This window comes from Coffea eugenioides, chromosome 6 (genome assembly GCF_003713205.1).
Source record: "Coffea eugenioides isolate CCC68of chromosome 6, Ceug_1.0, whole genome shotgun sequence".
In the NCBI taxonomy this organism is placed as follows: domain Eukaryota; kingdom Viridiplantae; phylum Streptophyta; class Magnoliopsida; order Gentianales; family Rubiaceae; genus Coffea; species Coffea eugenioides.
Genome location: NC_040040.1, coordinates 8150806 through 8176205, shown reverse-complemented (window position 1 = coordinate 8176205; position 25400 = coordinate 8150806). Strand labels below are relative to the sequence as shown.

The following is a 25400-nucleotide window of genomic DNA, read 5'->3' as shown; positions in this document are numbered from 1 at the left end:
CACACTCCAGTGCTCCTCACAACAGTCTCTCTCTCCAAAACGAAAAGTCACACACATTTACCTGTCCGTTTTCCATCCGAAGCATCAACTCATCATCATTCCTTTCTTTTCCCCAGGTAACAACTAACAAGTAACAAGAGCACCCCTTCCCCCTCCCCAAAACCAAAAAAAAAAAAAAAAAAAAAAAAAACACATACTCACACTGTCACACACTCTCCATACACGCAGAGTAGTGGCCTTTCCGTTTTCCACATAGCACCTCCCCCCCCCCCCCCCCAGTGACAAGAGTATAAAACGATTCTGTTTAATAGTACTCCAGTATGAAACACGCTCCCTCAACTATTGCTACTAGTAGTAAACCTTACTGCTTTTCCTTCTCCGTACAACCATCGACCCTTCTTCCTCCTGCTTTCTCTTTTCTCTCACGTAAGATGATCCTGACCCTTCCCTGTTCCCACCTTCATCTAGGTTTTTCGGCTGACTACCTCTGAGCCCATTTATTTATTTTTCAGCTTTCCATTTCCAGATAATATATTCTTCTTGTCGACTCAAAAAGTACGTCAATGCCGTGGAACGAATCAACTCGCTCACCTCGACCCATCTCACCTGCCTATCTTCCACCCCACCTCCGCCATCAACCCACCTTTACAGTCACCATTCCCACCTCACTCGCCCGCTCTTCCTCCAGCCGAGGAGGAGGAGGAGGAGGGCGTGGGCGTGGGCGTGGGCGTGGCTTTCGCGGTGGTAGAGCTCCGAACCCACCCCGATCATACGGCCGATCCAGACGAAACTTCTCCGACTATGACCCGAATCCATATAACCAGAAGATCATGCCCGAACCACCCTTTGATATTTCTGAGAAATTTGATGAGCTGGAGGTCATAGACGATGACCCTTCGGGCGTAAATAATATCAATGCGTACGATGAAACTCCGGTGGAAACGAGTGGGTTCGACGTCCCTCCTCCGGTGACGTCGTTTTCCGAGATTGATTTCTGCTCGGGGCTCAGTGATAACATCAAGAGATGTCAGTTTGTGAAGCCGACGCCGATACAGCGTTACGCCATCCCGGTGGCGATGGCCGGAAGGGACCTCATGGCTTGTGCTCAAACCGGGTCGGGCAAGACTGCGGCGTTTTGCTTTCCTATTATCACTAGGATCCTGAGGGACCATCATCAACTGAAAAGCCCCACGAAAAAAATTGACAGGAATGGTGGAGGAGGAGGCTTCAGTTTGAAGACGATCATGGCATGTCCTCTGGCCCTCATACTAGCTCCTACTCGGGAGTTGTCTTGTCAGGTGCGCCTTTTTTTTTAATTTTACTTCTGATGTTATCTGGGTTAATTAAAATTTTTTGTGCCCAGCAGGTACTTTTTTCTTCTTTTTTTTTTAATTTCAAATTTACGTGTTTTTTTTGGTGGGGGTGGGGTTGTAAGTACATTCTAGGGTTTTGCTGTGTTTTTTTTTTATCAATTCATCTTCTTGTTTACTACTGTAACTGATATCAAATGGATTTTACGCGTAGATACATGATGAAGCCAAGAAGTTTTCCTACAAAACTGGAGTGAAGGTTGTCGTGGCATATGGAGGCGCACCCATTGTTCAGCAGGTCTGCTTTTATTTTAGCTTAACAATGATTAAAAAAACAGTAGCTTATATCGTTCGCTTTGATTACTGTTTGATCCAAAAGAAAATAAAAAAAAAGGGTTCGTCACTGACATCGAAGATGATAATACTCCTATTCCGAAAAAGGCTTATGTGAGTAGCTACGAGTAGTGCATTAAAGTGATAATAGATTGTGATAATTTATACAACTAATCGTTTACCCTTTTCTGTAAAGTACTGTTTTGTTGTTAGCATAAGACTCCAATTTACTCGGATATGTGGCTCTGTGCTTGATGATGACACCCAAAAAAAAAAAAAAAAAGATTCCGAAACATATTCTGAAGGTTTAGCCAAGTACTTGAATATTGTAGCTTCGAAAATGAAGGGATCCTGCCTGTCTTCGTCCGGATGCCTGTACTAGTTTCACCTGGTGCCCTGGTATGGCGTTCCTATGTTTAGCCCTTCCATTCAATGATAGTAATAGTGTTCTGCAGATTAAAAGACTGTACCTGTTAATTTTGTTCCTGAATAGGCTAGCTGTGTATTTTTCCTTTGCTTTTGAGTAATCTCGACTAGGTCTACTTGTATACTTGCTTGAAGTATATACGACTTTTTTTGTTATAATTTGACTTACTGCTTTATTGATGATTTTACTCCTGTAACATACAACTACAGTTTCGCAATCTGGAAAAAGGTGTTGACATATTGGTTGCAACACCCGGACGTCTGGTTGATATGATAGAAAGAGCAAAAGTATCTTTAAAGAATGTCAAGTATTTGGCTCTGGATGAGGCTGATAGAATGTTGGATATGGGCTTTGAGCCTCAAGTTAGGAAGATCGTTCAGCAAATGGAAATGCCTCCTGCAGGGGTAAGGCAGACAATGCTTTTCAGTGCAACATTCCCTATTGAAATTCAAGTAAGTTTAATCACTCCATTGTTATATTTTTCCCTCGAGTTTGTGCACTCCCCTAATACATTGGCTTGGATCTGCTCTTATTCTTCAAAATTCTTGTTGCAGAGGCTTGCATCAGATTTTCTTTCAAACTACATTTTTCTAGCTGCAGGGAAGGTTGGATCTAGTACCGATCTCATAGCTCAAAGAGTAGAATATGTTCATGATGCGGACAAGAAAAACCATTTGTTGAACCTTTTAAGATCCCAACGAGCAAATGGAAAGGTACAGCTGATTATATTTGCAGTTCAATAATTGCATTTGCATGCAGAAATGTCTGGCCAAGCTGGCAGTCATTTTTTCCTTAATTATATTGGATTTGTCCCCCTTTTCAGTTTCTATTTGCCATATTCTTTGATAGATACTAAGATTTTTCCAGCTGAACATTTACGCTGCATACATTCTTGCAGCATGCTTTGACGTTGGTTTTTGTGGAAACAAAGAAAGGAGCTGATGCCTTGCAATCCTGGTTGTCGATGAAAGGGTTTCCATCAATGGCTATTCATGGTGACAAAGTACAAATGGTCAGTCTATTTAGTTCATGCCCGACACTCTATTTAGTTTTTTCTTTTCTGTACATTGAATGTTGAATTGCGGAATTGCTTGAAGTTGCAAGTCAGGGTTATTGCTAGTTTGTGTTGAAACTTACTTGCATTTAATACGTTGTAAACGTGCTAATGCGTATGCTGAAGAAAGGGTGAAGAAATGGTTATGAATTTCAGGCGCATGTTAGGCACATTTGTTCATCAAGTTCTGACTTGAGAAATGTTCTATAGTTGATTAGTATTAGTAGTAATTCTTGTACTGCCATGTTGTTTAACCACTACTTACATGATTATAGTGCTAAAGGAGCTTAATAGTTTATTTTGACCATGCAGAACCATTTATCTGCACTTTTTGTTCCAATTCTTTCGTATTGGTACTTTCAGTGGGTGGGTTTGTGGGAGAGAGAAATCTATTGGTTAAATTATCTTCATTCCCTAGTCCTGAATCTGCTGGATGCTGTCTTGATTTTCTGAGACCCTAACATTTGCTCTTCCTTTTGGGCATGGAATGGAAGGAAAGAGAACGGGCATTGAAATCTTTTAGAAGCGGTCTGACTCCCATTCTGGTAGCAACAGATGTCGCAGCACGAGGCTTGGACATTCCACATGTTGCTCATGTCATAAACTTTGACTTGCCAAGGGAAATAGGTGACTACGTTCACAGGATAGGTCGGACTGGGCGTGCTGGCAAACCTGGACTAGCAACAGCATTTTTCAGTGACAAGAATGCACCTCTTGCAAAGGCTCTTGTTGAACTGATGCAGGAAGCAAATCAAGAAATTCCTCCCTGGCTCAATGAATACACTGAGACATCTCATGCCTACGGTAGTGGCGGGACTCGATCAAGCCGCTTCAGTGGTGTAAAGTTTGGTGGCCACAATTACCGAAGAGGTGCAGACAATGAGAACTATGACTACTCGAACCAGTTTGAGGATGGAACTGCTCTAGAATCTTATCCTTCACATTCTAGTCCATATTCTTCGCATGATTCTCGTGCTGATTTTCCTACATCTTCCCGAGCAGATTCGTTTCATGAAGGCTTCTATGGTCACATGCTGGACCACCGTACTGTTGTTGCCAGTGGCTGGGATTGATTCCCAGAATCAGATTTTGTTGACAGCCCCCTTAGTTTTAGGCAGAAAGAAAAGAAAAGAAAAGACATATACTGGGTAGTTTTGGTTGCTATTAGTTGCTGCAAGCTTTATTAGAACAGGCTGATGGCAGTAGCAGATACGTGTAAACCTGACATTTGGTCTGACTTGATTTGTGACTAACTGGGCTGTTGCGATTATACAAACCTGTTTTTGTCGTGGGCAGATCCTTGTGTCACCATATTAAGCCCTCATTTCAGGCTGGGCAAATGTCGTTTGGATGTGATGGGCAGGCATTTGGAGGGACAAAATAAACTGTGTGAAGTAGCCTTCCCTTCTTAGCCTGCTGCAGGCTTTATTTGTGCAATTACTTGTTGTTTTGGCTTGGTTTTGTCGCGTGAAGCGACGTGCAAGTAGAACGACCAGTTAGATTACTGAAGCTGCTGTCTGTCTGCACATGTAGCCCGTTCCTCTTTACCTTCTGCTGAACTCGAATGGTAGACCAATTTGCATTTTCATCTATTTGGATTCAAATTATTGCTTAAACCTTGAGATAGATAGATAACTTCTGTGAATCTTTGCCCCAGAGAAATAAAACACTACTCTAATGCATACTTCTGTGCTGCGTCTGAGTTTCACCATACCCTAGACCCTCAATTATGCAATATTTGGAGGGTGAGAGGATTTTGGAAGTTGTCTGAATTTGTAGAATTGGAGGAGAAAGAAACGAGAGGAGAAAATTTGTATATTGTGCGTAAATGACATTAACATCCCTCTGGTTTCTAGTTTTTGCAAAAGTCAGGACGCACTTCTCTTGATCTCAACATAACACCACAAGACTTTTCTTATTATATATTAATTTATATCCACGTGGCATTTACGATAGATTTGACGTTACAAATTTATGTTTTACCTTTCTTATTCATGTTATTCGTATTAAATAAAAGAAAATTATTGAAGTAGAGTTTTAATTCTTTCTCTTAAAAAAAAAGGTTTTAGTCATGAAAATAGAATGATTTTTTTCATATCAAAATAAAGAGATGTGTATGTATGTATGTATATCTAGTCTTACAATAAAATGTATAAAAATAGAATGATGTGTTTTCAGGCGTTAAATGCCGTCAAAATTTTTTATTACCAAACGAAAAAGAAAAAACAAGCTCCACCCTCTTTTTCTTATTCATTTTTAATTAAAATATATACTTGCATCATTTCATTTTTTTATAAGATAATATATGTTGCGGACAGCCGGACATGGGAATGAATTTATCTCGTAGTCTAGCTTACTCAAGAGCAGCAGACGCATTTGATGATGTCAGCCTAAATATAACATCGGCACGTGTTGTTGGGGTTGGGTCCGCAGGTTGAAAGACATCCCGTGATCTTCCAAAAGTACCCCCAACTGGAAGGTGGTCAAAGGTCACAGATGAAGGGCACAGTGGGACATTTGGAACCCTGCCGATACCAGGAAATATAGTGACGCCTCCACCACCGGGACAGCGCTGGTCGTAACTCGTAAACTGGAAAAGAAGCCTTCCTTCTTTTTGTTTTGTTTTGTGTTTGTAACTGTTGTATTGGCGAGCGAAGTTTTGCGATAAACTCTCTGTCTTTTTATTAGTGAGTACAAAGGAGGGTAGTAGTATTTTACGGATCATAATCCTAACTGCCTTAGCCAACTTGTAAAGAAAGCAAGGGAAGGTGGGGGCTTAGGGTTGCTGATGGAGGAGGTAACAGCCGGGGTAAACAACATTAACATCAGCGGTGGTGGCGGCGGCGGCGGCGGCGGCGGAGGAGATCTTCATAAAAAGAATCGCATTCAGGTCTCTAACACCAAAAAACCCTTGTTTTTCTACGTCAACCTCGCCAAGGTAAATTCATTCTTCTTTTTCCTTTTGTTGCTTTTTTTTTTTTTTTTTGCTATTTTTCATCAGTGAAATTAATCAATATTCTTTCCGCACCGTTCAAATTGTGAACTAGATCTGAAGTAGCTCTTTTAATATTTTGACGACTTTTTTTTTTTTTTTTTACAAATTGGGGCAGAGGTATATGCAGCAACACAATGAGGTGGAGCTGTCTGCTCTTGGCTTAGGTATTTTACTTTCTTTGATTCCTGTCTTTTCTTTTCTGCCATAACAGCTGGCATTATTGCGAATTTTTCTTGCTCGTGGGGGGTTTTTAATTTCCGGCGCAGGAATTGATTTTCTGCAATTATTTGGGCATGCTAGACGCTTGTTAATATGGTTTTATGTCTTCCAAACTGGCTGGCTTGGCTGGAGTGTTGTCTATTTGCTTTGTCCGTCTCTTTTGCATGCTTAACCTTGCTCTGAGGAACATGTTATAGATGTGATGCATATTTTACCCCTTCTTTTCGGGTGGCGGGGATGTGGGGGGATGGAATTGCATTTCAGTCATAACGGTGTTCATCTAAAGCTTTTTCATCGTAATTTGGAATGTGTTATTCGGACCTTTGTTTCTGAAAGTCCTAGGAGGTTAGCATTTGCAAGAGTGTGGTTACCTGGTTGAGTTTGTTTCTGCATTTGAGAGTACTTTAACTTGGAAATTTTTTATTGATGGGATTATTTTCCATGTCCAGCTATTTCCACAGTTGTCAGTGTTGCTGAAATTTTGAAGAATAATGGATTTGCTGTGGAAAAGAGTAAGGCGCTTTTTGTGTTACCCTATATGAAGCAATATAGTTCCTCACAACTACTACTTCTCGAGCAGTTTGTTGACTCTGTTTCTTATGCTTTTATACTATGAGCAAAGACTTTTGCTCTTGGGTAATGTTCCTGTGTTGAAATAACAGAATGATTGCACTGCAGAAATTATGACATCTACTGTTGAAATGAGAGACGATTCAAGAGGTCGTCCCATCTCAAAGGCCAAAGTAAGTTCTTTGATGTGGCTTCCCTCTATTATGCTTCTTGGTTGTGCCATTTGGTTTGGTGTGTTTTGATCATGCAGTCTAGGTGTCTGAACTTATTTCATGCATTCTGCCAATTTTAGTTAACATGCATAAGACGGTCTCTTTTGAACAATCTTAATTTTGTGCTTCTGGCTAGTATTCTTCCACAATGTCAAGTTCCATACTCATTGCATGACTGCTCTGCCCATTGGGCCATGTGATTCTGGGATTCATTTTTTCCCCTCTTCAAATAATTAGTGCATTTTGTGCAGTTATCGTGACAATTTTGTTCCCTCTACTAATGGTATTGCTTGATGATGTGTTTGTTATATTTTCTCTTAGATTGAGATAGTGCTGGGGAAGACGGAAAAATTTGACGAATTAATGGCGGCAGCATCAGAGAGGGAAGCTGCAGAAGCTGAGGAGCAGAGTTGAAGGGCAATTGTTCTGCCATCTGGTTTCTTCATTTTATATATGTCTGTGTTTGGAAATTTGCATTTTCGGTGCTAGTGTTTGAAAACATAGACGTCTGAGAGTGTCAGTGTTGTTAGTTTTTCAGTACCATCAGGAGTCATTCCTGTTTGCTATCCGACATTCAATTTTGGTATTTGACATCTTGACTTGTTTTTTGAACACTTTTGACATGATCACAGTGTACTAAAATAGGGAATTGTGAGAGGTGCAGACACGCTGATTTTATTTATAGCATATTTGTTTTGGATAACTAAACTTGTGATTCTTTTAGTTGGAAATTAGTACCAAGACTTTACAAAAAGCAGCCTAGTCTTTTGCTTTGGCCTCCCTGTACAAAGTTTACTAGTGCCAGTGAAAAAATTTTGTTGGTGATAAATGTCATTGCACTCAGGCTCGAAGATGAGTGCCAGTGAAAAAAGTTTGTGGGTGATTAATGCTACAAGTCATGCTGAAACTGGTCAATTTACGTACTCCCAGTCCCTGTCGTAACGCCATTCTCTATCTGCCATGGATATTCTGAGCCGGAATGCGCGTGTGCTAGTGCTAGTTTTGATGGAATGTTTAGCTGCGAAGGGTAAGCCTTCGGGACAAAAAAGAATCAGGTTCTGGCTCCCGATTGTCTAAGCGATTCGAAAGGGACATTATCCTTGGAAGAAGGATAAGAGGCTTTAGGATAACAACTGCTGTCCAAGTGATCGGGAAGGGGACATTATCCTAGCAACTGTTGTCGTTGTCCAAGGGATCGGGAAGGGGGCGTTGTCCTTGGATATTCTTCAGACGACAGTCTCTTCGGTGATTGGTGAACATGAGCCGTTTGCGCAATTGGAACGCCGTATTTGTTTTACTGAATGGAGGTGACCTGTTTAGAGACGTCTTGCAAACTCTAACCAGGTCGTCATTCTCAGAAGAATGTTACATCGTATTTGAATGTTCCCAACCTAAACAATCAAGCACAAGAAATAAAACCCAAAATGAATTAGACATGGAGAATGTTCAGGAAGAGGGAGACTTGAAGGAGCAACTTAACACGTCAGTTGTAGCACTGCTTATTCTTGCTTTCAGCACCATTGGACTTAGGTGATCCCTCGCTTGCAACTGTTAATAACGTCTGGGATCCGCTTCACAAAGCTAAGTCGACCTCCAGAATGTCTACCAATGCAAGGGAATTTATGAATCAAGTCAGCTTTGTTCGCCACAATTTGCCATATAAAACATATGGATCTGTAACGCTAAGCAGTTCCTTCCATGACTGGCGTTCCATTTCCATGCATTTGGTTGTTTTAATTGCCTTAAGACTTGTTGCTCCGGGCATCTCAACTCCTTACTATCGCAATTCACAGTCGGATGCATTCAGAGACTGATCGATTGAGATGCTCCCCTTATTTGGCATTTGCACCTGACACAAGCTGAAATCAAGCAGCAAGACTTGTTGTAAGTTCTCCAGTTTCAGCACATTTTTGTTGACTGAGCATTATTCAAGTTAATGCCTTGCTCAACGACATAAATGACTCTTTCTAAACAAATTGAAAACTCGCTTCAAATTATCATCTCGAGAGAGAACACTTCTTTAGGTTTCCCCCATGAGAAAAAAAAACAATAAAATCTTAAGTTACGTGAGTTCAACCCAATAAATCCAGCTCTCAACGAAAAAAGAAGGGTAATAGCCATCCTAACACCTGAAACTTGCCTAACTATTCATGCTTTTACCTTTTATTTCTACGAATCATCTTCATTTTCAACCAGTATCCTCTTGCATGCCTCGTAACACATGAATGAAATTCCAGCAGCAGGTACTAATTTCATGCAGCTCGGGCCCAGGCCCCTGTACAAACCAGGTACACCTTCGTGTTCAAGTATGCTTATAAGGGCATGAAGCATGTTCCGATATTGCCTCCCATTCAGAGCACCTGCTTGCATGTGTTTACGCGCCACCTCAAGCGGGAAAGTTGCACTACTTGAAATTGCACCAGCTGCCGATCCAATTAGGAGGGTTGCAACATTTCCAATTTCCTCCTGTTTGAAAACTTGCTTGTAGGCCTTCCTTAACGAGTCATAGGCAAAATAATTGCTGGCAGCATATGGGACTACACCAATTAAGCTTGGAGTGAGGCCTCTATACAGCTCTCCCGGTCCCTCCTCTCGCACAATTTTCAGAAAAGCATCCAAGAAACTCTTGTATACACCCCTCTACAAATGGAAGTTTTAGAATGAAACCAGGTAAAAGATGAAGCTAACCACATTCTGGATAGGAAATACTCAAGACGATCTCAGGACAAATGCATATACCTGCACGGTGAGTCGAGTTTTGAGTAACTCAAGTGGATACGTGACTAAAGTTGAGCTGATTCCAGCAACAGCACCTGCAATTAAAGAAGCGGGAATAGGTTGTTTTGGCTCCTCTCCAGTCTTAGGTGTCAACTGCTTCTTGACTGTGTCATAAGCAAATAGCTGGAAAGGTTTGAAGCCAAAAGAAGATAAGCAAATACAAGTACCAAACTGTATAATTGCTCCAGAACCAAAAAAAAAAAAAAGTAATGAACGGACAAGGCTTTTTAAACAGATGCACCAAAATCCTGAATGAATTTTTCTGTTGACTTCTCTCTTCTTTCTTATGTTTATCCTTTCTAAATTCTATTTTAGGAATCTAAGTTTACCACAAGCACAAGAGCACACATTCAAGCCAATAGTACATATAATAAACACCCTTCACGACTTAAAACTTTCTAAAAAAGGGTATTGTCGCTATAAGCATATCTTTATGGCTTAAACATGACTTTGTTTTATCAGCAGCTTCAGGAAACTTTAAAATCAACTTATTGCATAAAATATCTCATGCTTAAGAGAAAGGTGTAATATGGCAAGATATTCAGCAAAACAAGTAACTATATCAAGTCATGATGGAGCAAAGTGCTCAAATGTAGGAAAAAGACAACACATCAGCAAACAAATAAAGTGCAAAAACAGGGATTGCCTGCCTGCTTCGGCGAATTGGTCAATTACAACCAGAGAACTTGTGGCTATACTAACTCTACTGTAGTTTTAATTTTATCATGTTATTAGTCACATGCATTTGTAAAGAAAAGAGTAAGGTTCATTCCAGTAGTCCTGTCTCAAAATAACGGCATAGTTAGATCACCAATTTTCCCTTGACAAATTGGAGTTGTTGGGATTTAAATAAGCTTACGCGCAATCTCACAACATTACACCATACATTTAAGAACTAGTACAACTACTACATTGAAATGCATCTACTAATTCTACATTGAAATGTTATCTAGTTGGTAAAAATGCATCTACTAATTCTAGTCAAACCAGTGAATCACAATATCATGACCACATAACCAACCACCATTCATTTCCAGGTAATTTACCAAAATTGTAAAATGCTTTGTGCATCTCAAACCTGAGAATTAAAAAGAAAAATTTTAAAAAACAGCACCAAGCAAAGAAGTCATTGAGCAACATCAATCCAAATACCAAACGTGGGGACAAGGTATAGTGAGTCGGCATCCACAACAAACACTGGGTAGCACTCAATTGGCATGAAGAATCCAGAACAGTACTACATCCCAGGTGAAAGCAGAAGAGATACATCCAATTCATCTCTGCCAATATCCTAACTTGTTCAGTAAATAAACGCAAAAAAGCGTAATAAACATAGAGACATTGTTCATACCTCAATTGCCTTGCTTGGCGCAACACGGATGACATTCACCAGATTACCCCTAAATAAGCCTTGCCATCCTTCATTATTCATAATATTCTGGAACACTTCGCCAGTTGAGGTTCCACAGCTCCCCACCATTAAATGTGTCCTTATTGTCTCCAGCGGCGCAACAGACGTCCGCGATACTGCACCAGCAATTGCTCCACTGATCAACCTCCTCAGTGATGAATTCCCGACTTTTATCATCAATTTAAGACCACCCCTTTTAGCCTTCTTCTTCTTCAATACCCCTTGCTCTTCTAATTCCATCTCATCACCAACCAGCAAATCTGGTACCTCACCAACCTTTAAACCGGGTTCTGGCAATATAGATTTCTCAAAGAAACTGGCGTGCGGAAGCTTGAAGTCACTACCAACAGAATTTGGAGAATTCGGGGACATACCAAAACCCGTCCCCATCTGCCCCACACTAGCAAAAAATCCACTTGGCTTGTGACCTTCATCTAGGGGACACCACAAAAACCCAATCCCAGAATTCGGAAACAACAAATCCCCATTGTTCTCAACACCATTCAATCTTATTCTACCCATATTAGCAAACTTTGAAACAACTTTTATCTCTTTAATCTTGATCTATATTCAAAGAACCACCAGCAACGAAAATAAGCCAACAGGACTCGATTTCGGATACGCAGGGATCTGAAAGTAGATGTTACAGAAATTGGTTTTCAAGAATTATGGTAAAAGTGAAAGAAGAAAAAGAGCATATAAACCAAAGAAAACAGTGCCGCAATAACAACAGTACATGAATATTCCAAAAAAACATATGGTGAAACTAACTATAAGGGTGAAGCATACCAGGTATTTCGATGAATTTAAAGCCCAATAAGCCCTTAATTTTCTCTGCTGCGTCTCTCTTTTGAGAAAGAGAGCACAGCAGAGAAGGAAAACTAATAAAATGCCAATATTCTTGTTTAACTGCTAATGATGCCTTTGCCTTAAATTTTAATCTATCCCCGTTTGCTTTGGCCTCAAAAAGGCCGTGTCCTTTGGTAGAAGGGAGCAGCCTACTTGTCTACTTTATTGACCAACGAGGTTTAATAAATCCTTGACCAAATAGGACCTCCTCCGCCGACCCCAAATCCCACTCCGCTCTTTGTTTAGACAAGTTTATCAGCAAATGTGAAGCAGGGGAAAAAGAATAGTGCAAGCGGGACGACAACGGCGCTAGGAATTAGAATCCTCGGCTTGCACCAGGTTTTTTTTATTTTGGGCTGGGTTGGGGGGTTTTGGGACGGGATGGTTTGGTATGGAAAATTGCCAAATTGATCCTTCACATTTTTTGAAAAAAAATTTAGTCTCTCACATTTAAAATCATCTAAAATAGCCCCGTAGATATAAATGTTTTGCACTTTTTGTCTCAAAACTCGATTTTGCTCAATTTCTCGATCAAAAAATGCATTCCCAACATGGCCTTTCTTTTCTCTTAATTTTCATTCACTAAACTCTTTACACGTAAGCCCTATTACCTGTGTAATTTGGGAGTCCTTATTGTGGTCAATCGGCAGTGAAATTTTTTACTCCAAGGGATGCTTTTAACCTAGTGAATATTGCCTATTTTGATGTGTTTATTAGTAGTGATATACAACTAGTTTACACACCAACTAGTTTATACTAGAACTCTTTCTTATTATTTCTTTTTGCCATATTTTTAATAGCATGTTGGTTACATCAACAATTGAAATGGAAATTGGGTGTTTCATTTTGCCTTAACAATTATGGGCACATGAAGTAGGCATGCGTTTTTTGTCGAGAAACTGAGTAAGAATGAGCTTTGGGACCAAACTAGCAAAATTTTTATATTTGAAGGATTATTTTGACTAATTTTAAATGTAAGGACTACAAAAATTTTTCCTAAAAATGTGAGGAGTCAAATTGGCAATTTTTTCAAATAGTTTTCATGGGCAATTTGCCTTTTAACACCCTAATCTCAAAGCTCGATCTCACTTAGACCTCATTTGGGATTGCGATAGCTTATAAAAGAGCACTTCTAATATAAGTACCTTTAATGAAAGTGCTTTTAAATAATCAAAAACAATACTCTTTAAGTTTCAAAAAATTAGTTACCAAACATTCTAAAAGTACTTTTAATACTTAAAATATATATATATATATATTTTTTTTTTTTTTTTGCAAACGTATCTAGTATTGCACATTGTTCTATGTTCCTTTTTCTTTTTCTTTTTCGAGATAAAATGGAATTGCTTATATTGGCTAGAAAAGTAAATCATAATCATTTGCATGTCGTTAAATATTTTAAATAAAGATTACTGCAATATTTTTTTTATCGTGTAATAGATGCAAGATAAAAAGATAGTTAAGAATATAAAAATAATTTTAAAAAATGTGTTTATAATGTAAGTAAAATAATATTTGAAATAAATATGGTATCCAAACACAAGTTTCTCATTAATTACAAGATCAACTAATAGTTGTAAATTACACATGCATTGCATTTGATAGTAATTGTCACGTCATTAGAAGTTACACATTTTCATTCATTTTTTCACGATAAAATACATTCTCGAATATTTTAAATATCCTCCTAGTAGCAACAACTATTTTACGTTGATGTATAGTTTGTTGAAATCCACATGTAAATTGTGATTGGTGGTGAAGTTTATAGTAGTAGTATCTCATTTTCTGTTCTTAACTAAGGATGCCATGGACTAATGGGTAAAAACGAATAAGTTCGATACTCAAGTGAAATCGGTTAAAAGACAATGGGAGAAAGTGCAATTTGATCGCAAAAGGTCTAACACCACCACCTACTCCCATTTTGGATTGCATGGGCAACGTGATGTGATTTTCAACAAACTAACATTATAATATATTAATGATATTGACCTAACTAGACAAGGACACTGCTTTGTCACTGTTTTTTTTTGGGTCTAATTCCCCCTTTTGTTTTTCTTTTTCAATTCTTAAATCTCATTACTCTTCTGCAAAAATAAAAAAGCTTTATATTCTTTTACTCAGGAGAAAATAAAATCACTCAGTAATTGATACGTCTCCTAGTAGTAGAAGACCAAACCAAAATAGTTGCCAAGATTGAACGCACATATATAATTATATACATTAGAAAACAAACTGATTTAACAAAATCCTTAAAGCTCGTATTAGCTTTAAAAGGGTTCCTTCCTTAATTAACTGAGTCTGCCTCTACATTCTTGGCAAAAAGACTCTGGATGATATTTTCGTTACCTTTTGGACCGCCCCAACAGAAATTTTCTGAGCCAAAAGGTAGACCCCACCGCTTTTCTATGAACTATGAAGACGGGCGGGCCGCTACGGGATACTCTAATTTTAAACAAACAGAAAAGGACGAATGATGAGGCAGTCCTACTACTACTATTTCTATGATCTCACGTGTTCCACGCGAGGAAGACTTCGACAATTCTGACGTTGTTTCAGATGATAATAACAATAACATTATAATAATATCCACGCCTTGGTCGAATTTTTCATGCCTCACTACTCCGGGCTCCTTGCTTGCTTGCCTGCCCGCCTGCCTTTGTTTTTTCTTCTCTTGAAAAGGGGTAAAAAGGATCTCTAAGCGTCAAGGAACTCGACACAACAGAGTCAACGGAAGACAAACTAAAATTTCCTATCAGAATGACTAACAATGACCCTCCCAGTAACATATGGATTCATCTCCAAGAAATCCTACGATTTAGCAGCTAATTACCTTCTTAGCATTAGACGGCAGAAGACGAAGTTTTAAGTACCACACGTATGAAGGTGTAAAGTTTCCTGCATATTTTTATTAACCTCCAAGTCCCTGACCTGAAGAGATCGACACTTCCGGCTCACACCTTTTGCAGTACATCTTGTCGTGATAATCCCGAAAGGGCTGTATACGAGTAAAATAACCAAAACGCGCAATCTATTTTCTTCTTTCTTTTTTCTTTGGAGGAGGAGGTCAATTCAATAAAGTAAGTACCTCAACACGCACGCAGAGACAGTTGCGTCATCCATTTTAGGTTCGGGCTAGGCATAAAGATTCATTACGGCTGTGTACGAGAGATAAGACCAGCCTAGCTAATACAAAACTGCAGCTTCTCCATACACTACAGCTTAATTGAACGACATAAGCCTAAAAAGATTTCGCAATCCTAATGTCATTTTGATTTCCCTTTATTTGAGGAACCCTTTTTCGGCATTTTCTTGAAAGATTTCTTGTTGGGCTTCAGCTTGCTCGAGCTTGAGAATGACTTCCCCTTTTGACTCCTCCGTTTCTTCTCCTCCTTCACATTGTACATGGTCACAGCCTACATCCCATACAACACGAATTCAGACCAAATGCATTTTAATGTTTCACCTGAAGGTTAGATACAGGATACAATACCATGGCATGGGCATACCTTTTCAACGTTAAGAATCTCATGGGAATTTTTTGAGATCAACTTGTTAAGGACCTTCTCCGTTTGCTGCTTCTCCAAGGAACTCATTCCAGATCCTTCAGCAGCGGGTAGAAACTGAATGAAGCGAGGCATTTGGACAATGGTATTAGAAAGTTTAAGGACAGCCATGACAGATGCAACAACTAGACCAATGACTTAATGTGTTCAAATACCAACCTTGCGATATTTCTTTTCATGTTTAGTGGGTTTTTCGCCAGGCAACTTCTTGTCAAACTTCCCACCACTGGCTGTTGCAGATGCTGCCATCCCAGCAACATTCTGTAGTTCATCCTTGCCAACCTTTTTAGGAGCAGCTTGACTTCCTGTTATAGGTAATGCAGTGGCAGCAAGTTGAATATGACTGCAAACCATGAATTTTAGTCAGATTTGGTGGCACTAATCAACTAATTGCAGAACGCTCAAAGTATATGTTTACGTGGATTAAATAAATATGCACGCATACAAGCACACAAGTGAAAATGCTATACAGGCAAAGATTTGTCCGTGCAACATGAGAAGCGATCAACATATGAACATGAGAAACTCAGATTTAGACTCAATAGGACTTCATAGATGCTCTGAAACAAGTCTATCAAGCCGGAAAGACACTGCTTCACCACACCAGTTATGCTCTTTTCTTCACGTAGCTTTCAATTCTAGTTGCAAGCATAACTTACATCAAAAAACACTCCAAAACTTAAAGAGAATTTAGTCAGTACAAAATTGCACGATTGAATTATATTTACTGCATATTACCTGTCACAAAAGGACCTAGCCAGACAAGATTAAGTACAAAATCCACAATCACATGGTGTAAGCAATAAATGGATTCATCCAGCTGAGGAAAACTAGGTAATTGGGGCCACAAAAGTCCTGTGGTGCTATTAAGATATTTTTTTGATAAATTTGTAGTTATTATTATAGGAAAACATATCACTCCCATTACGAGGTCAAAGATTCTATCCTTTGCGTTGCTAGAAATAATAGTAAACAGCAATCTTACGGCATCTTAAACATCAAAATGTTCTAGTTTTAAAGTATCAGGACCTAAGACAACAATATACCTCAATATTACACACACACACACATATATATATAGAGAGAAAGGGGGGGGGGGGGAGAGATAGAGAGAGAAAGGGGTAAATGAGGGCATCAAGGTTCAAAGTCAAACAGTATGCCAAAGGCAGCATGAAAATCCATCGCAATTATAGGTAACATTTCAGAAAATACTTTTGTAAAATGATGAGAGATGGTAACAGAGCACCAACCTTGGTAAAGCACCAGACTTTGCAGCTTGTTTCAAGTTATGCAAACGATTTTTCTCTTGTTTATCAACTCTCTTTTTCTTCTCTTCTCGTCTCTTTGCAAAAGGATCTTCCCCTGGCTCTGAGCATATCAGTCATGATTGTCAATACACATGCTATAATCAGCGACATACAACTTAGGAGTACACTACAACATGGACATGTAAATGAAAACAATCATCAAAAGGTGCTTTCCATTGTTTGTTCAAACTCATTAAACCTTCAACAATCAAAACAAATAAGCAAGAAGAAGGAAATAATAGGGGTAAAAATAACAAAACAAGAGGTCAATTTATTTGTAGGATTTCGACACTCAAATCTTGTCTTCCGACCATGAGCTTCCAACACAATGGCCATGTACAATTGAAACTAAGGGATATGCAGTATACACCACAATAAAATAATTCAATCCCCCGAGTGCTGCTCAGAGGATCACATCCCAACGCCAAATTGAAGATCCAAACCAGAAAAAATATGGAAAATTACTTCATAAGCAGTGCAACTCAGGAAATATATGCATACATCTTATAACCCATACTGTTGTTGATGGGTTTTTATGCATATCCTATAGTAAAGGGCTAAAACCACAACCAAATTTGCTTTTACCCACTATTACTGGTAATGTAAAGGTACATGCAAATGATGCTATGAATTTAGGTCATCCTCCAAACAGATTTTCTGTTGTGCATCAAAGATTCTTAACCCCAGAAGACAGCCCATGGTTATGTATTTGAGGCACTGGCCAATAAATGTGACTCAATATTTTCTACTTTTTGTAATGCCTGAATTAACAACCATGAACATGATAATAATGACAAGAATAACAAGGCAGAAGAGAAGATAAAAAGAAAAGTCACTATTTACCATCATTCATCTTGGCCTCAATGATTGGTACATCTTTGTCATCATTGACGCGATCATAACCATGGCGACGCTTCCAAGTGCCGGTTTGTTCATCAAATGCAACCTTGTCTTTTTTGTGCTTTTGGATGCCTGCACATGATAATCAAGTAAGATAACAAGCCACTAATATGCTAGTCTTTTCCATGCTCTCAAGCACTCTTTACTTTAGAATTTGTAGGCCTTATAGGCAGTAAGAATATCACCAACACACCTTTCTTTTTGGCAAACAGTTCCCATCTTGTTGGAGGTTTTGGTTTGGGTAGCTGAGAACAAAGGAAGAAGAATGTTAGATTCCACTATAGACTCAACCTACAGGAAGGACCAGAAAATGATGCAGGGTACATCCCAATGGTAAAACAGACAAGAAAATCAGAGCTCCCAATCACGAGAATGCATGATAGTAAGGAAGCAACCAATAAATAGCAACCTCAAAAAGTGCTCCTCACCAATCAAACGAAAACGTTACAGAGTAAATATGAAGCTCATACTTGAAGCCATACTAAATTGTGAAGAAACCTGATGATTAAGCAATTTGCTTGCATCCAACCATCATTCTAGTACATTTTTGGATCAAACCAATGGTGTTAACAGATTTTCGAAACAAGAATTATGCTGTCAGAAAGAGAAGAGTATACCGGCTTCTCTCGAGGGAGTCTGGTTGTAGGAGGAGGCAACGTGACGATTGGACCATCTGGGTCCTCAGTGGAAGGCAAGATAAAGAGAGTATCTGCAACAGCTTGAACCAACTTTGTCCCCTGTTCTAGGCTTTCCTTCACTAGTTCCTCCCTATGCCGTCCACCAAGAGGGGGGGTGAAAAACAGTGAGTTCCTCTATCAAGACATTTATAACATCCGCACATCTCAACAGTTTATACGTCCAGAGTGCTTAAGTGGAACAACATCCCTAGAATACTCATCAAAATTCGACTCGAGTTTTCTTTACATTCTGACTTCAACACATAAAAATTCCACATTTAAAGAACAAAGGCTTAAGATATCGTCAATCACTAAAACAAAAATGAACTAATCAAATAATTACACCGAACTCTTGAAGAGGTAGCGAAGCCCAATATATTGACAAGGTAAACATATTAAGACAAAGAGGAGCTAGCGTGAAAGCAAGGACCTTGAATGGAATGAAGAATTATTTTTAAAGTAAAAATTGAAACATAGGGGCTGAGGGGATGTAAAACCTGGAGGATGGAGGAGAGGAAAAGCTGTGATGAGGGTCGAAGGCCATGAGGTTGCCCAAGTCAATCTCGTATTCTGCCATGTCAATCTCCTCTGAGCTTTAATTTTTTTTTTTTTTTTGGAGTTTTAGGTTTCAGTGGGTTCTCCAATCCAATTCTTCCAATCAAGCTTCCTCCTTTGAGTGATTGTGATTCTATGTTTATAGTGTTGGCGGGTGGGGGTTTTGGCCGACGGACGCCAAAAAGTACAGCAAGGGTTTATTACGGATGGCGGTGGAATGGGGAGATTTGGTATGGGAGGTGAAGTACGAAAAGCAGGGTTTCTTACATTTGGACCCCTTGAATTTTGTAGTTTATGACCTTTATCAGGCCTTTGTTTGGAATTTGGAAGCGGAAGACATACTTGCTCTTTTTTTTTCCTCCCCCTTTTCTTTTCCCGCGGACGGAAGATGAATTTATAAATAGATTACAAAACCCATTCTCCCTTTTCCTCTCCCTATTCTGTTATTTTCTTTTAATTTTTGTGCATTTTCTCAACCCATGTAACAAAGTGTTAATGGACAAATTTCAGTATGTGATGCATAAACTCCATAAAAAAAAAAAAAAAAAGCCTCAATCTTTCGAATCCTCTTTAGTCACTCCAACTCAAATGGTTAATTTGTCAACTAAAGATTAAAAATAAATAATGCCTGTTTCTAACATTTTTCTCTTTTTTTCCACCGATTTGTTGCCACACATGTCACATCAATTGAAATTAAAAAAAAATACAAAATTGTCAACTATTGAATTCGTAGAAAATGAGTAATAAGATACTATATAGGATTGCAGACAAGAGAGCATTTGTTTATTTATTACAAAAACATAAGAAGGGCATTCTCAATTATCAATTTTAACAATGCAATACATTTTAGGGTTAATCGCACTTTATCTCATTTAAGTATGGGTCATTTCTTACTTTACCCCCCAACGTTTATTTTTCTTCAGTTTATCCCAAATACTAACAGTCAACTCTAACGGAGATTAACAGAATAATGAAAAGACAGTAATATCCTTAAGAAAATAATGAACAACCCAAAATACCCATATGTCAAAGGTTTATGAAACGGATAAAAACAAATTTCCAAAATTGCCCTGGAACAATGGAGGAGGAAATTTCCCTCCATCGGGCACATGGGACAAGAAAAGGGAAACCAGAAGACAAAAGGTTTCCTTCCTCTTTGTCATTGTCGGTCAAGTCTCTCTCCCCTCTATCAGCCTCTTTCTTCTTCTGTATTCCTAGCAAAACCTCCAAAACCTCCATTAAAGAACATGAAACGACACCAGAAATAGAAACGACACCTGCTTGGCGGGTCGGACCCAGGTGCAATTGACCCATCGGTGGTGAAATCTCAATTGGGAAGGAGGAAAGTGAAGTTCGTCGGGTGGATTGTGAAAGGTGACGACGAACCTCAGAAGAGAGGGGGACTGGGGCTGCTTGTGGTGGTAGTGGCGGTCGGCGTCGTGGTGCTGAAGAAGAAGAGCGGTGACGACACCAGTCCACCAGCCGTCCCTATAGTAGGCATCGACGACGTCGCCTAGGTCGAAATAGGGTTCAGAAGAAAGAGGGTCAGGAGGAAGCACAGGGCGGAGGAATTCGGCATTGACGTACTCGCGGAGAGGGACGTTGGAGCCCTCCTCGACGACGAGGGTATGTTACTGGACGTAGGTCTTACTATTGGAGTGGAATTTGAATTTGCGCTTCTTGGCAGAAGAAGCAGAGAAGGAAAAGAAGAAGCATATAATTTTTTGAATTTTATGTTTGTGAGAAAGCTTCTTGCACGTTTACTGGCTGATGCTTAGGTTAGTTTGAAACATCTGTGATTTCCTAATGGATAATTTCCTCCTCTGTAATTTTTTGCTCATATTCTGCTTTGCTCTGTTGGATTAGTACTCGTGGGTCTGCTAGAATAATCCAAACTGTTTCTAAAGGCTTTGAACTGTCATGTTAGCCTGAGGATTAGTTAAAGTTCACAGTATATTAGATAGCTGATTCACTCTGCTGTTCTTTGAAATCAAACTTTTTATGTTTATTCAAAAAGTGATAGTCTGAATCTTTGGAAGAAAAAAATCTCTTTTAAGGAGGAAAAAGTACTAAGCAACTTTTTAAGTGTTCAACTGATGAAATTGAAAGAGTGAGGGTAACTAGGTGCTGGAGGAAGGAAATACTTAAGAGACTGTGAAAGTGACAATTCAACAGAAATATTATCAATTAGAAAACCAAGCACCACCTTGAACTGCTGATGAAAAATGCACACATCCAACTCAAAAATCAATTTGCAATAACTACGGAGCCCTATTAACTACCCGATGGCAATTTCGGCATCTTGAAGTTTTTAACGTGCAATTGCTGACGGATGGGATAAACTGAGGAAAAATAAACGTTGTGGGGTAAAGTGAGAAATGACCTATACTTAAAGGGGATAAAGTGCGATTAACCCTACATTTTAAATTATTAACTTCCGATATTATCATGCATAACACTTTTGTATTAATTTCATTAGTATGTATAAATTGACATAAATAGTTTATTTTACACGTTGAATTCGAAAGCCTATCCTATTGTAGAATGTATAAAGGAGTTGTAGGCTTTGTTCTTTGTTGTTTTAAATTTTATAAAATTTGATTATAGAAATTGATTATAGAGAATAATCAAAATCAGTAAAAACTATTCTTCAGTTAATTATAAATTTTAGTTTTTTTAGTCATTAAAATTTATAATCAAAACAAAAATGCAATCAATCGAGAGCATTACAAAAACTAATTATTTAAAATTAAAATATATAATCAACTGAAATAAATAATGAGAACAAGCCCATGGTTGGAATAAACCAGATATTTACAAAAGGATGACCCTTAAAGAGAGCAATAATTAGATGCTTGACATAATTTTAGTGGTTAATCAAACATGATCCAAAGGTTAAATAAACTCGCCGAGTCGTATTGAAACTGATTTGACTTCCTCAAAAAAAAAAAAAAAAACTCATTGACCGAAACAGCAATTGGCCAACAAAAGTAAACTACAAATTCTCCTCCGTATTTATGTATTTTTCCTTTTCAATTTCGACGACCACCCCATTCCAAGTTGGGGTTTACCTTTCCTCGAATACCGGCCAAAACCTAACCCTAGATTCTCGATCCACCCGTAAATCCACCGTCGCAGAAGACCCAATTTCTGAATCCAGGAAAAGAGCACTTTACTCCATCAATCAGAGCAATATACCCTCAACTTTAATCTTTATTCACGTACATAATAGCATTCAATTTCATCACCTGTGTCAGTGCATAGTTACTTTATTTTATTCTATTTTTTGGGGAAATTTTTGTTTAATTCTATTTGATCGGATTGTTATTTTCTTCAAGGATGGATGGAAACAAAGACGAAGCTCTGAAATGCTTGAAAATCGCCCAAGATTCAATCGAATCAGGCGATAAAAACAGGGCCTCCAAATTCCTCCAGAAAGCTCGTCGTTTGGACCCATCAATCGATATCGATAGTTTCTTATCAGATCTCAATGGCTCAGGATCGGAAAACCCTTCCTCGGACATCAACGAAAACCGCTCAAATTCACCTGATAAAAGAGATAGTGGTCCCCGTCGTAGGGCTTCCGTAAATGGGTCATCATCGGGTTCTTCGTCAACGTCAGCCACTATTTCGATGGCTTATACGGAAGAACAGGCTACGATTGTGAGGGAAATTAAGAAGAAAAAAGACTTTTATGAGATATTGGGGGTGGAAAAAAGTTGTAGTGTTGAGGATGTGAAGAAGGCGTATCGGAAGTTATCCTTAAAAGTCCATCCTGATAAAAATAAGGCCCCGGCGGCAGAGGAGGTGTTCAAGATGGTTTCAAGAGCTTTTCAGTGTTTGAGTAATGAGGAGAGTAGGAAAAAGTATGATCTTGTTGGCTCTGATGAGCCAGTTTATGAGACTCGTGCTAATAGGCGTGGTCCAGGTGGAATGCAAGGGTTTAATGGGTTTTATTATGATGGAGAAGTTGATGCTGATGAGATTTTCAGGAATTTCTTCTTCGGTGGAATGCATCCAGCTACAAGGACTCAGTTTGGTGGGTTTAGCTTTGGTCCAGGCGTTGAGGTGAGAATGGGTGGTGATCGTGGGTCGAATGGATTATGGAGGACTTTGATTCAATTGTTGCCAGTTATTTTGATATTGCTGTTGAATTTTATTCCCTCACAGCAGCCAGTTTATTCTCTTTCGAGGTCTTATCCCTATGATTATCGGTTGACTACTGAGAAGGGCGTAAATTATTATGTGAAGCCAAGTAATTTTGAAAAGGAGTATCCGCTTAATAGTCAACAGAGAACAGAGCTCGAGCAACAAGTTGAGGGTGAATATTATAGGATCCTTGCACATAATTGTAGACTTGAGTGGCAACAGCTTCACTGGGGCTATAGACGGGAGACACCAAATTGTGATGCGCTAAAACGGTTCGAGGCCATAGCATAAAAGCATCATTTAAGGTGCAGATTAGTTTCTATTTGATGTTGATGATTAATATTTTGACTATGATGCAAGTCCTCCAAGTTTTTTGTTGTTCTTCATCTCATAGTTTCTTTGAGCTGAATGTTTGATTTGTGGACTAATACTTCACCCAGGGCATTTCTTTAGAGCAAATTGATGGTGACACAAATTGATATGCACCTGATGCCATATTTTCTACAATTGCACTTGTCTGACTTCACTCCGTAAATCATTGAATTGTTATGCATGTTGTATTGGATTCATCTGGGTGAAGTTGAAAAAGCAAACAGGATGTTTTGAAGTTGAAGGGAAAAGTGTCTTTTCAGGAGTGAACTTAATACTGTCATGGGAGTTGCATTCTTTTTAACTTGGTTCTCTTCGGTTATGAAGATTCTTCTATGTTTTTTAAGAAATTAGGATGCCCTCCCCTTTTTTATTTACTCCAAATCATAGCCGTATCTTCTTTTCAGAACATGCATTTTCATCCATTAATTGTTTTTAATACTAGACTTTTTTTGGAACTTTCTGAGACACTTTTTCTAGTTTCCATCACTTTGGGAATGTTTTCGGAAAAAACTAATAGTATTGGCTATAAAATTTCAAAAGGATCTATACTTTGGTTTAGCTAACATGTGATGTCTTTCCACAGTCAGGAGTTACTGTGTCATTGATAGCTGATATTTTGATTGTCATCTTTTTTTTCTTTTTTTTTTTGTGTGTCTATGTGTGTGTGTTTTAAAAAATAAAAAGGAAAGCAAAATCCCATCTTAGCTGTGTTCCCGTGTTCTACTGTCATTCGGCTTAAAGAAGATGAAGGTTTTATTGTTACTTAAAAGCATCACCAAACTGCTTTGGCCGCTACTTTTCTGTGCTCTCTTCCCCCGTGCATCACAATGCTGCACAGACATGCAGATTTTATTTCTACATTATTGTTTGGTGGTTGGTCCTTGAAAATAGCACTCTTTGCACACATGACTCCCAATTTCAGTTTTTCTCTGTCGATGTGCTCTACTTTGATACAGAGTTCTGGATTAAGCATTATGTACTAATTTAGAACAATGACAAAGTACACATGCTTAATTTCTCTTCATTATTGCTGCTGTTGTTGGAACGAGGCAAATGAGTTTACCATTTTTTTCAAGCATTGCCCAGTATGCGTTCGGGAGCAGTACAACCATGCTCCTGGTTGTGTGTGGGGGTAATAATTTGTGTGGTTTGGCATCTTTTAGTAAGAATCAGTTTTACCTGTTGGGTAGTGATGATCAATACGTAAGAATGCTAACTTTTTCTTCTTTGATTCAGACACTTGTCGGAAGGAGGAGGTGAAATAGATCGTGATTCTGAAGTTCGCCGGATGTAGAAAGTTTTAGTTGCTGCGGCTTATGCTATGGTGTCCAAGTTGTGTTGCTGGTTGATTTTTTTGGGGGAGTTGTGCTTGCCCGACTTCGATAGATTAGATAAATCGAGAAGATTTAACAGAAATATGCATACATGGCAGCATTACATTGTGCTTCTTGTATGATATGATACTATTATTATTTGACAATCTTCAATTTTGTGTTTTGACTCTTGATCTAATAAAGCATCCACTATTACGGGTTGAGGACTCGCTCGTGGGCTACCTCTTATAGTTCATCCACTATTCTTGGACGTCAGTGATGGATATGGGTGGCTCCATTGTGGCTTGCCGCTTGCCGAAGCGTTGAGCATGTAATCTTGTTAGTGCTACCGAGCCTTCCACATCTATGCCGAATTAGCACATTGTATGGGACAAAGGTAGAGTAT

The 25400-nt window shown here is 38.8% G+C and overlaps 5 protein-coding genes across 6 annotated transcripts; 3 read left to right on the top strand and 2 right to left on the bottom strand.

The window, feature by feature from the left end:
• Positions 1–209: 209 nt before the first annotated feature.
• LOC113773382 (DEAD-box ATP-dependent RNA helicase 52C-like) lies at positions 210–4716 on the top strand. Of its 2 annotated transcripts, XM_027318016.1 has the most exons (7): positions 210–426; positions 513–1298; positions 1525–1608; positions 2280–2522; positions 2625–2783; positions 2969–3082; positions 3619–4716. In XM_027318016.1, exons 2-7 carry the CDS (start codon positions 564–566, stop codon positions 4195–4197), a joined length of 1914 nt encoding a protein of 637 aa, XP_027173817.1. In that variant the 5' UTR covers positions 210–426; positions 513–563; the 3' UTR covers positions 4198–4716. The 2 variants fall into 2 exon arrangements, with proteins under 2 accessions (XP_027173817.1, XP_027173816.1); XM_027318015.1 differs by having other exon boundaries at positions 210–1298.
• Positions 4717–5679: 963 nt separating this feature from the next.
• LOC113773383 (uncharacterized protein At2g34160-like) lies at positions 5680–7823 on the top strand. The gene is made up of 5 exons (XM_027318017.1): positions 5680–6062; positions 6235–6283; positions 6788–6850; positions 7017–7081; positions 7442–7823. The coding sequence occupies exons 1-5, from the start codon at positions 5913–5915 to the stop codon at positions 7532–7534; spliced, it is 420 nt and encodes a 139-aa protein (XP_027173818.1). The 5' UTR covers positions 5680–5912; the 3' UTR covers positions 7535–7823.
• Positions 7824–8447: 624 nt separating this feature from the next.
• LOC113772865 (adenine nucleotide transporter BT1, chloroplastic/mitochondrial-like) lies at positions 8448–12459 on the bottom strand. Its single transcript, XM_027317356.1, has 5 exons — positions 12099–12459; positions 11250–11939; positions 9860–10021; positions 9281–9760; positions 8448–8979 (listed from the first exon to the last, which is right to left on the bottom strand). The coding sequence occupies exons 2-4, from the start codon at positions 11829–11831 to the stop codon at positions 9290–9292; spliced, it is 1215 nt and encodes a 404-aa protein (XP_027173157.1). The 5' UTR covers positions 11832–11939; positions 12099–12459; the 3' UTR covers positions 8448–8979; positions 9281–9289.
• Positions 12460–15169: 2710 nt separating this feature from the next.
• On the bottom strand, positions 15170–19488 carry LOC113774882 (ribosome biogenesis regulatory protein homolog). Its single transcript, XM_027319532.1, has 8 exons — positions 19103–19488; positions 18546–18696; positions 18122–18173; positions 17872–18000; positions 16972–17089; positions 15881–16064; positions 15665–15778; positions 15170–15571 (listed from the first exon to the last, which is right to left on the bottom strand). Exons 1-8 carry the CDS (start codon positions 19180–19182, stop codon positions 15422–15424), a joined length of 978 nt encoding a protein of 325 aa, XP_027175333.1. The 5' UTR covers positions 19183–19488; the 3' UTR covers positions 15170–15421.
• A 2801-nt stretch (positions 19489–22289) lies between these two features.
• LOC113774517 (chaperone protein dnaJ 49-like) lies at positions 22290–25224 on the top strand. The gene is made up of 3 exons (XM_027319046.1): positions 22290–22381; positions 22499–23614; positions 24918–25224. Exon 2 carries the CDS (start codon positions 22500–22502, stop codon positions 23598–23600), a length of 1101 nt encoding a protein of 366 aa, XP_027174847.1. The 5' UTR covers positions 22290–22381; position 22499; the 3' UTR covers positions 23601–23614; positions 24918–25224.
• The last annotated feature ends 176 nt before the right edge of the window (positions 25225–25400 follow it).

Coding starts and splice junctions, on each gene's coding strand:
- LOC113773382 (XM_027318016.1), top strand. CDS start 564: ATGCCGTGGAACGAATCAACTCGCTCACCTCGACCCATCTCACCTGCC. Junction 1,299..1,524: donor CTCGGGAGTTGTCTTGTCAG/GTGCGCCTTTTT, acceptor TTTTACGCGTAG/ATACATGATGAAGCCAAGAA. Junction 3,083..3,618: donor ATGGTGACAAAGTACAAATG/GTCAGTCTATTT, acceptor ATGGAATGGAAG/GAAAGAGAACGGGCATTGAA.
- LOC113773383 (XM_027318017.1), top strand. CDS start 5,913: ATGGAGGAGGTAACAGCCGGGGTAAACAACATTAACATCAGCGGTGGT. Junction 6,063..6,234: donor TCTACGTCAACCTCGCCAAG/GTAAATTCATTC, acceptor AAATTGGGGCAG/AGGTATATGCAGCAACACAA. Junction 6,851..7,016: donor TGGATTTGCTGTGGAAAAGA/GTAAGGCGCTTT, acceptor ATTGCACTGCAG/AAATTATGACATCTACTGTT.
- LOC113772865 (XM_027317356.1), bottom strand. CDS start 11,831: ATGGGTAGAATAAGATTGAATGGTGTTGAGAACAATGGGGATTTGTTG. Junction 10,022..11,249: donor CGCCAAGCAAGGCAATTGAG/GTATGAACAATG, acceptor AAACCTTTCCAG/CTATTTGCTTATGACACAGT. Junction 9,761..9,859: donor AAACTCGACTCACCGTGCAG/GTATATGCATTT, acceptor TTCCATTTGTAG/AGGGGTGTATACAAGAGTTT.
- LOC113774882 (XM_027319532.1), bottom strand. CDS start 19,182: ATGGCAGAATACGAGATTGACTTGGGCAACCTCATGGCCTTCGACCCT. Junction 18,174..18,545: donor GACTCCCTCGAGAGAAGCCG/GTATACTCTTCT, acceptor CTTTGTTCTCAG/CTACCCAAACCAAAACCTCC. Junction 15,572..15,664: donor AGATTCTTAACGTTGAAAAG/GTATGCCCATGC, acceptor TATGGGATGTAG/GCTGTGACCATGTACAATGT.
- LOC113774517 (XM_027319046.1), top strand. CDS start 22,500: ATGGATGGAAACAAAGACGAAGCTCTGAAATGCTTGAAAATCGCCCAA.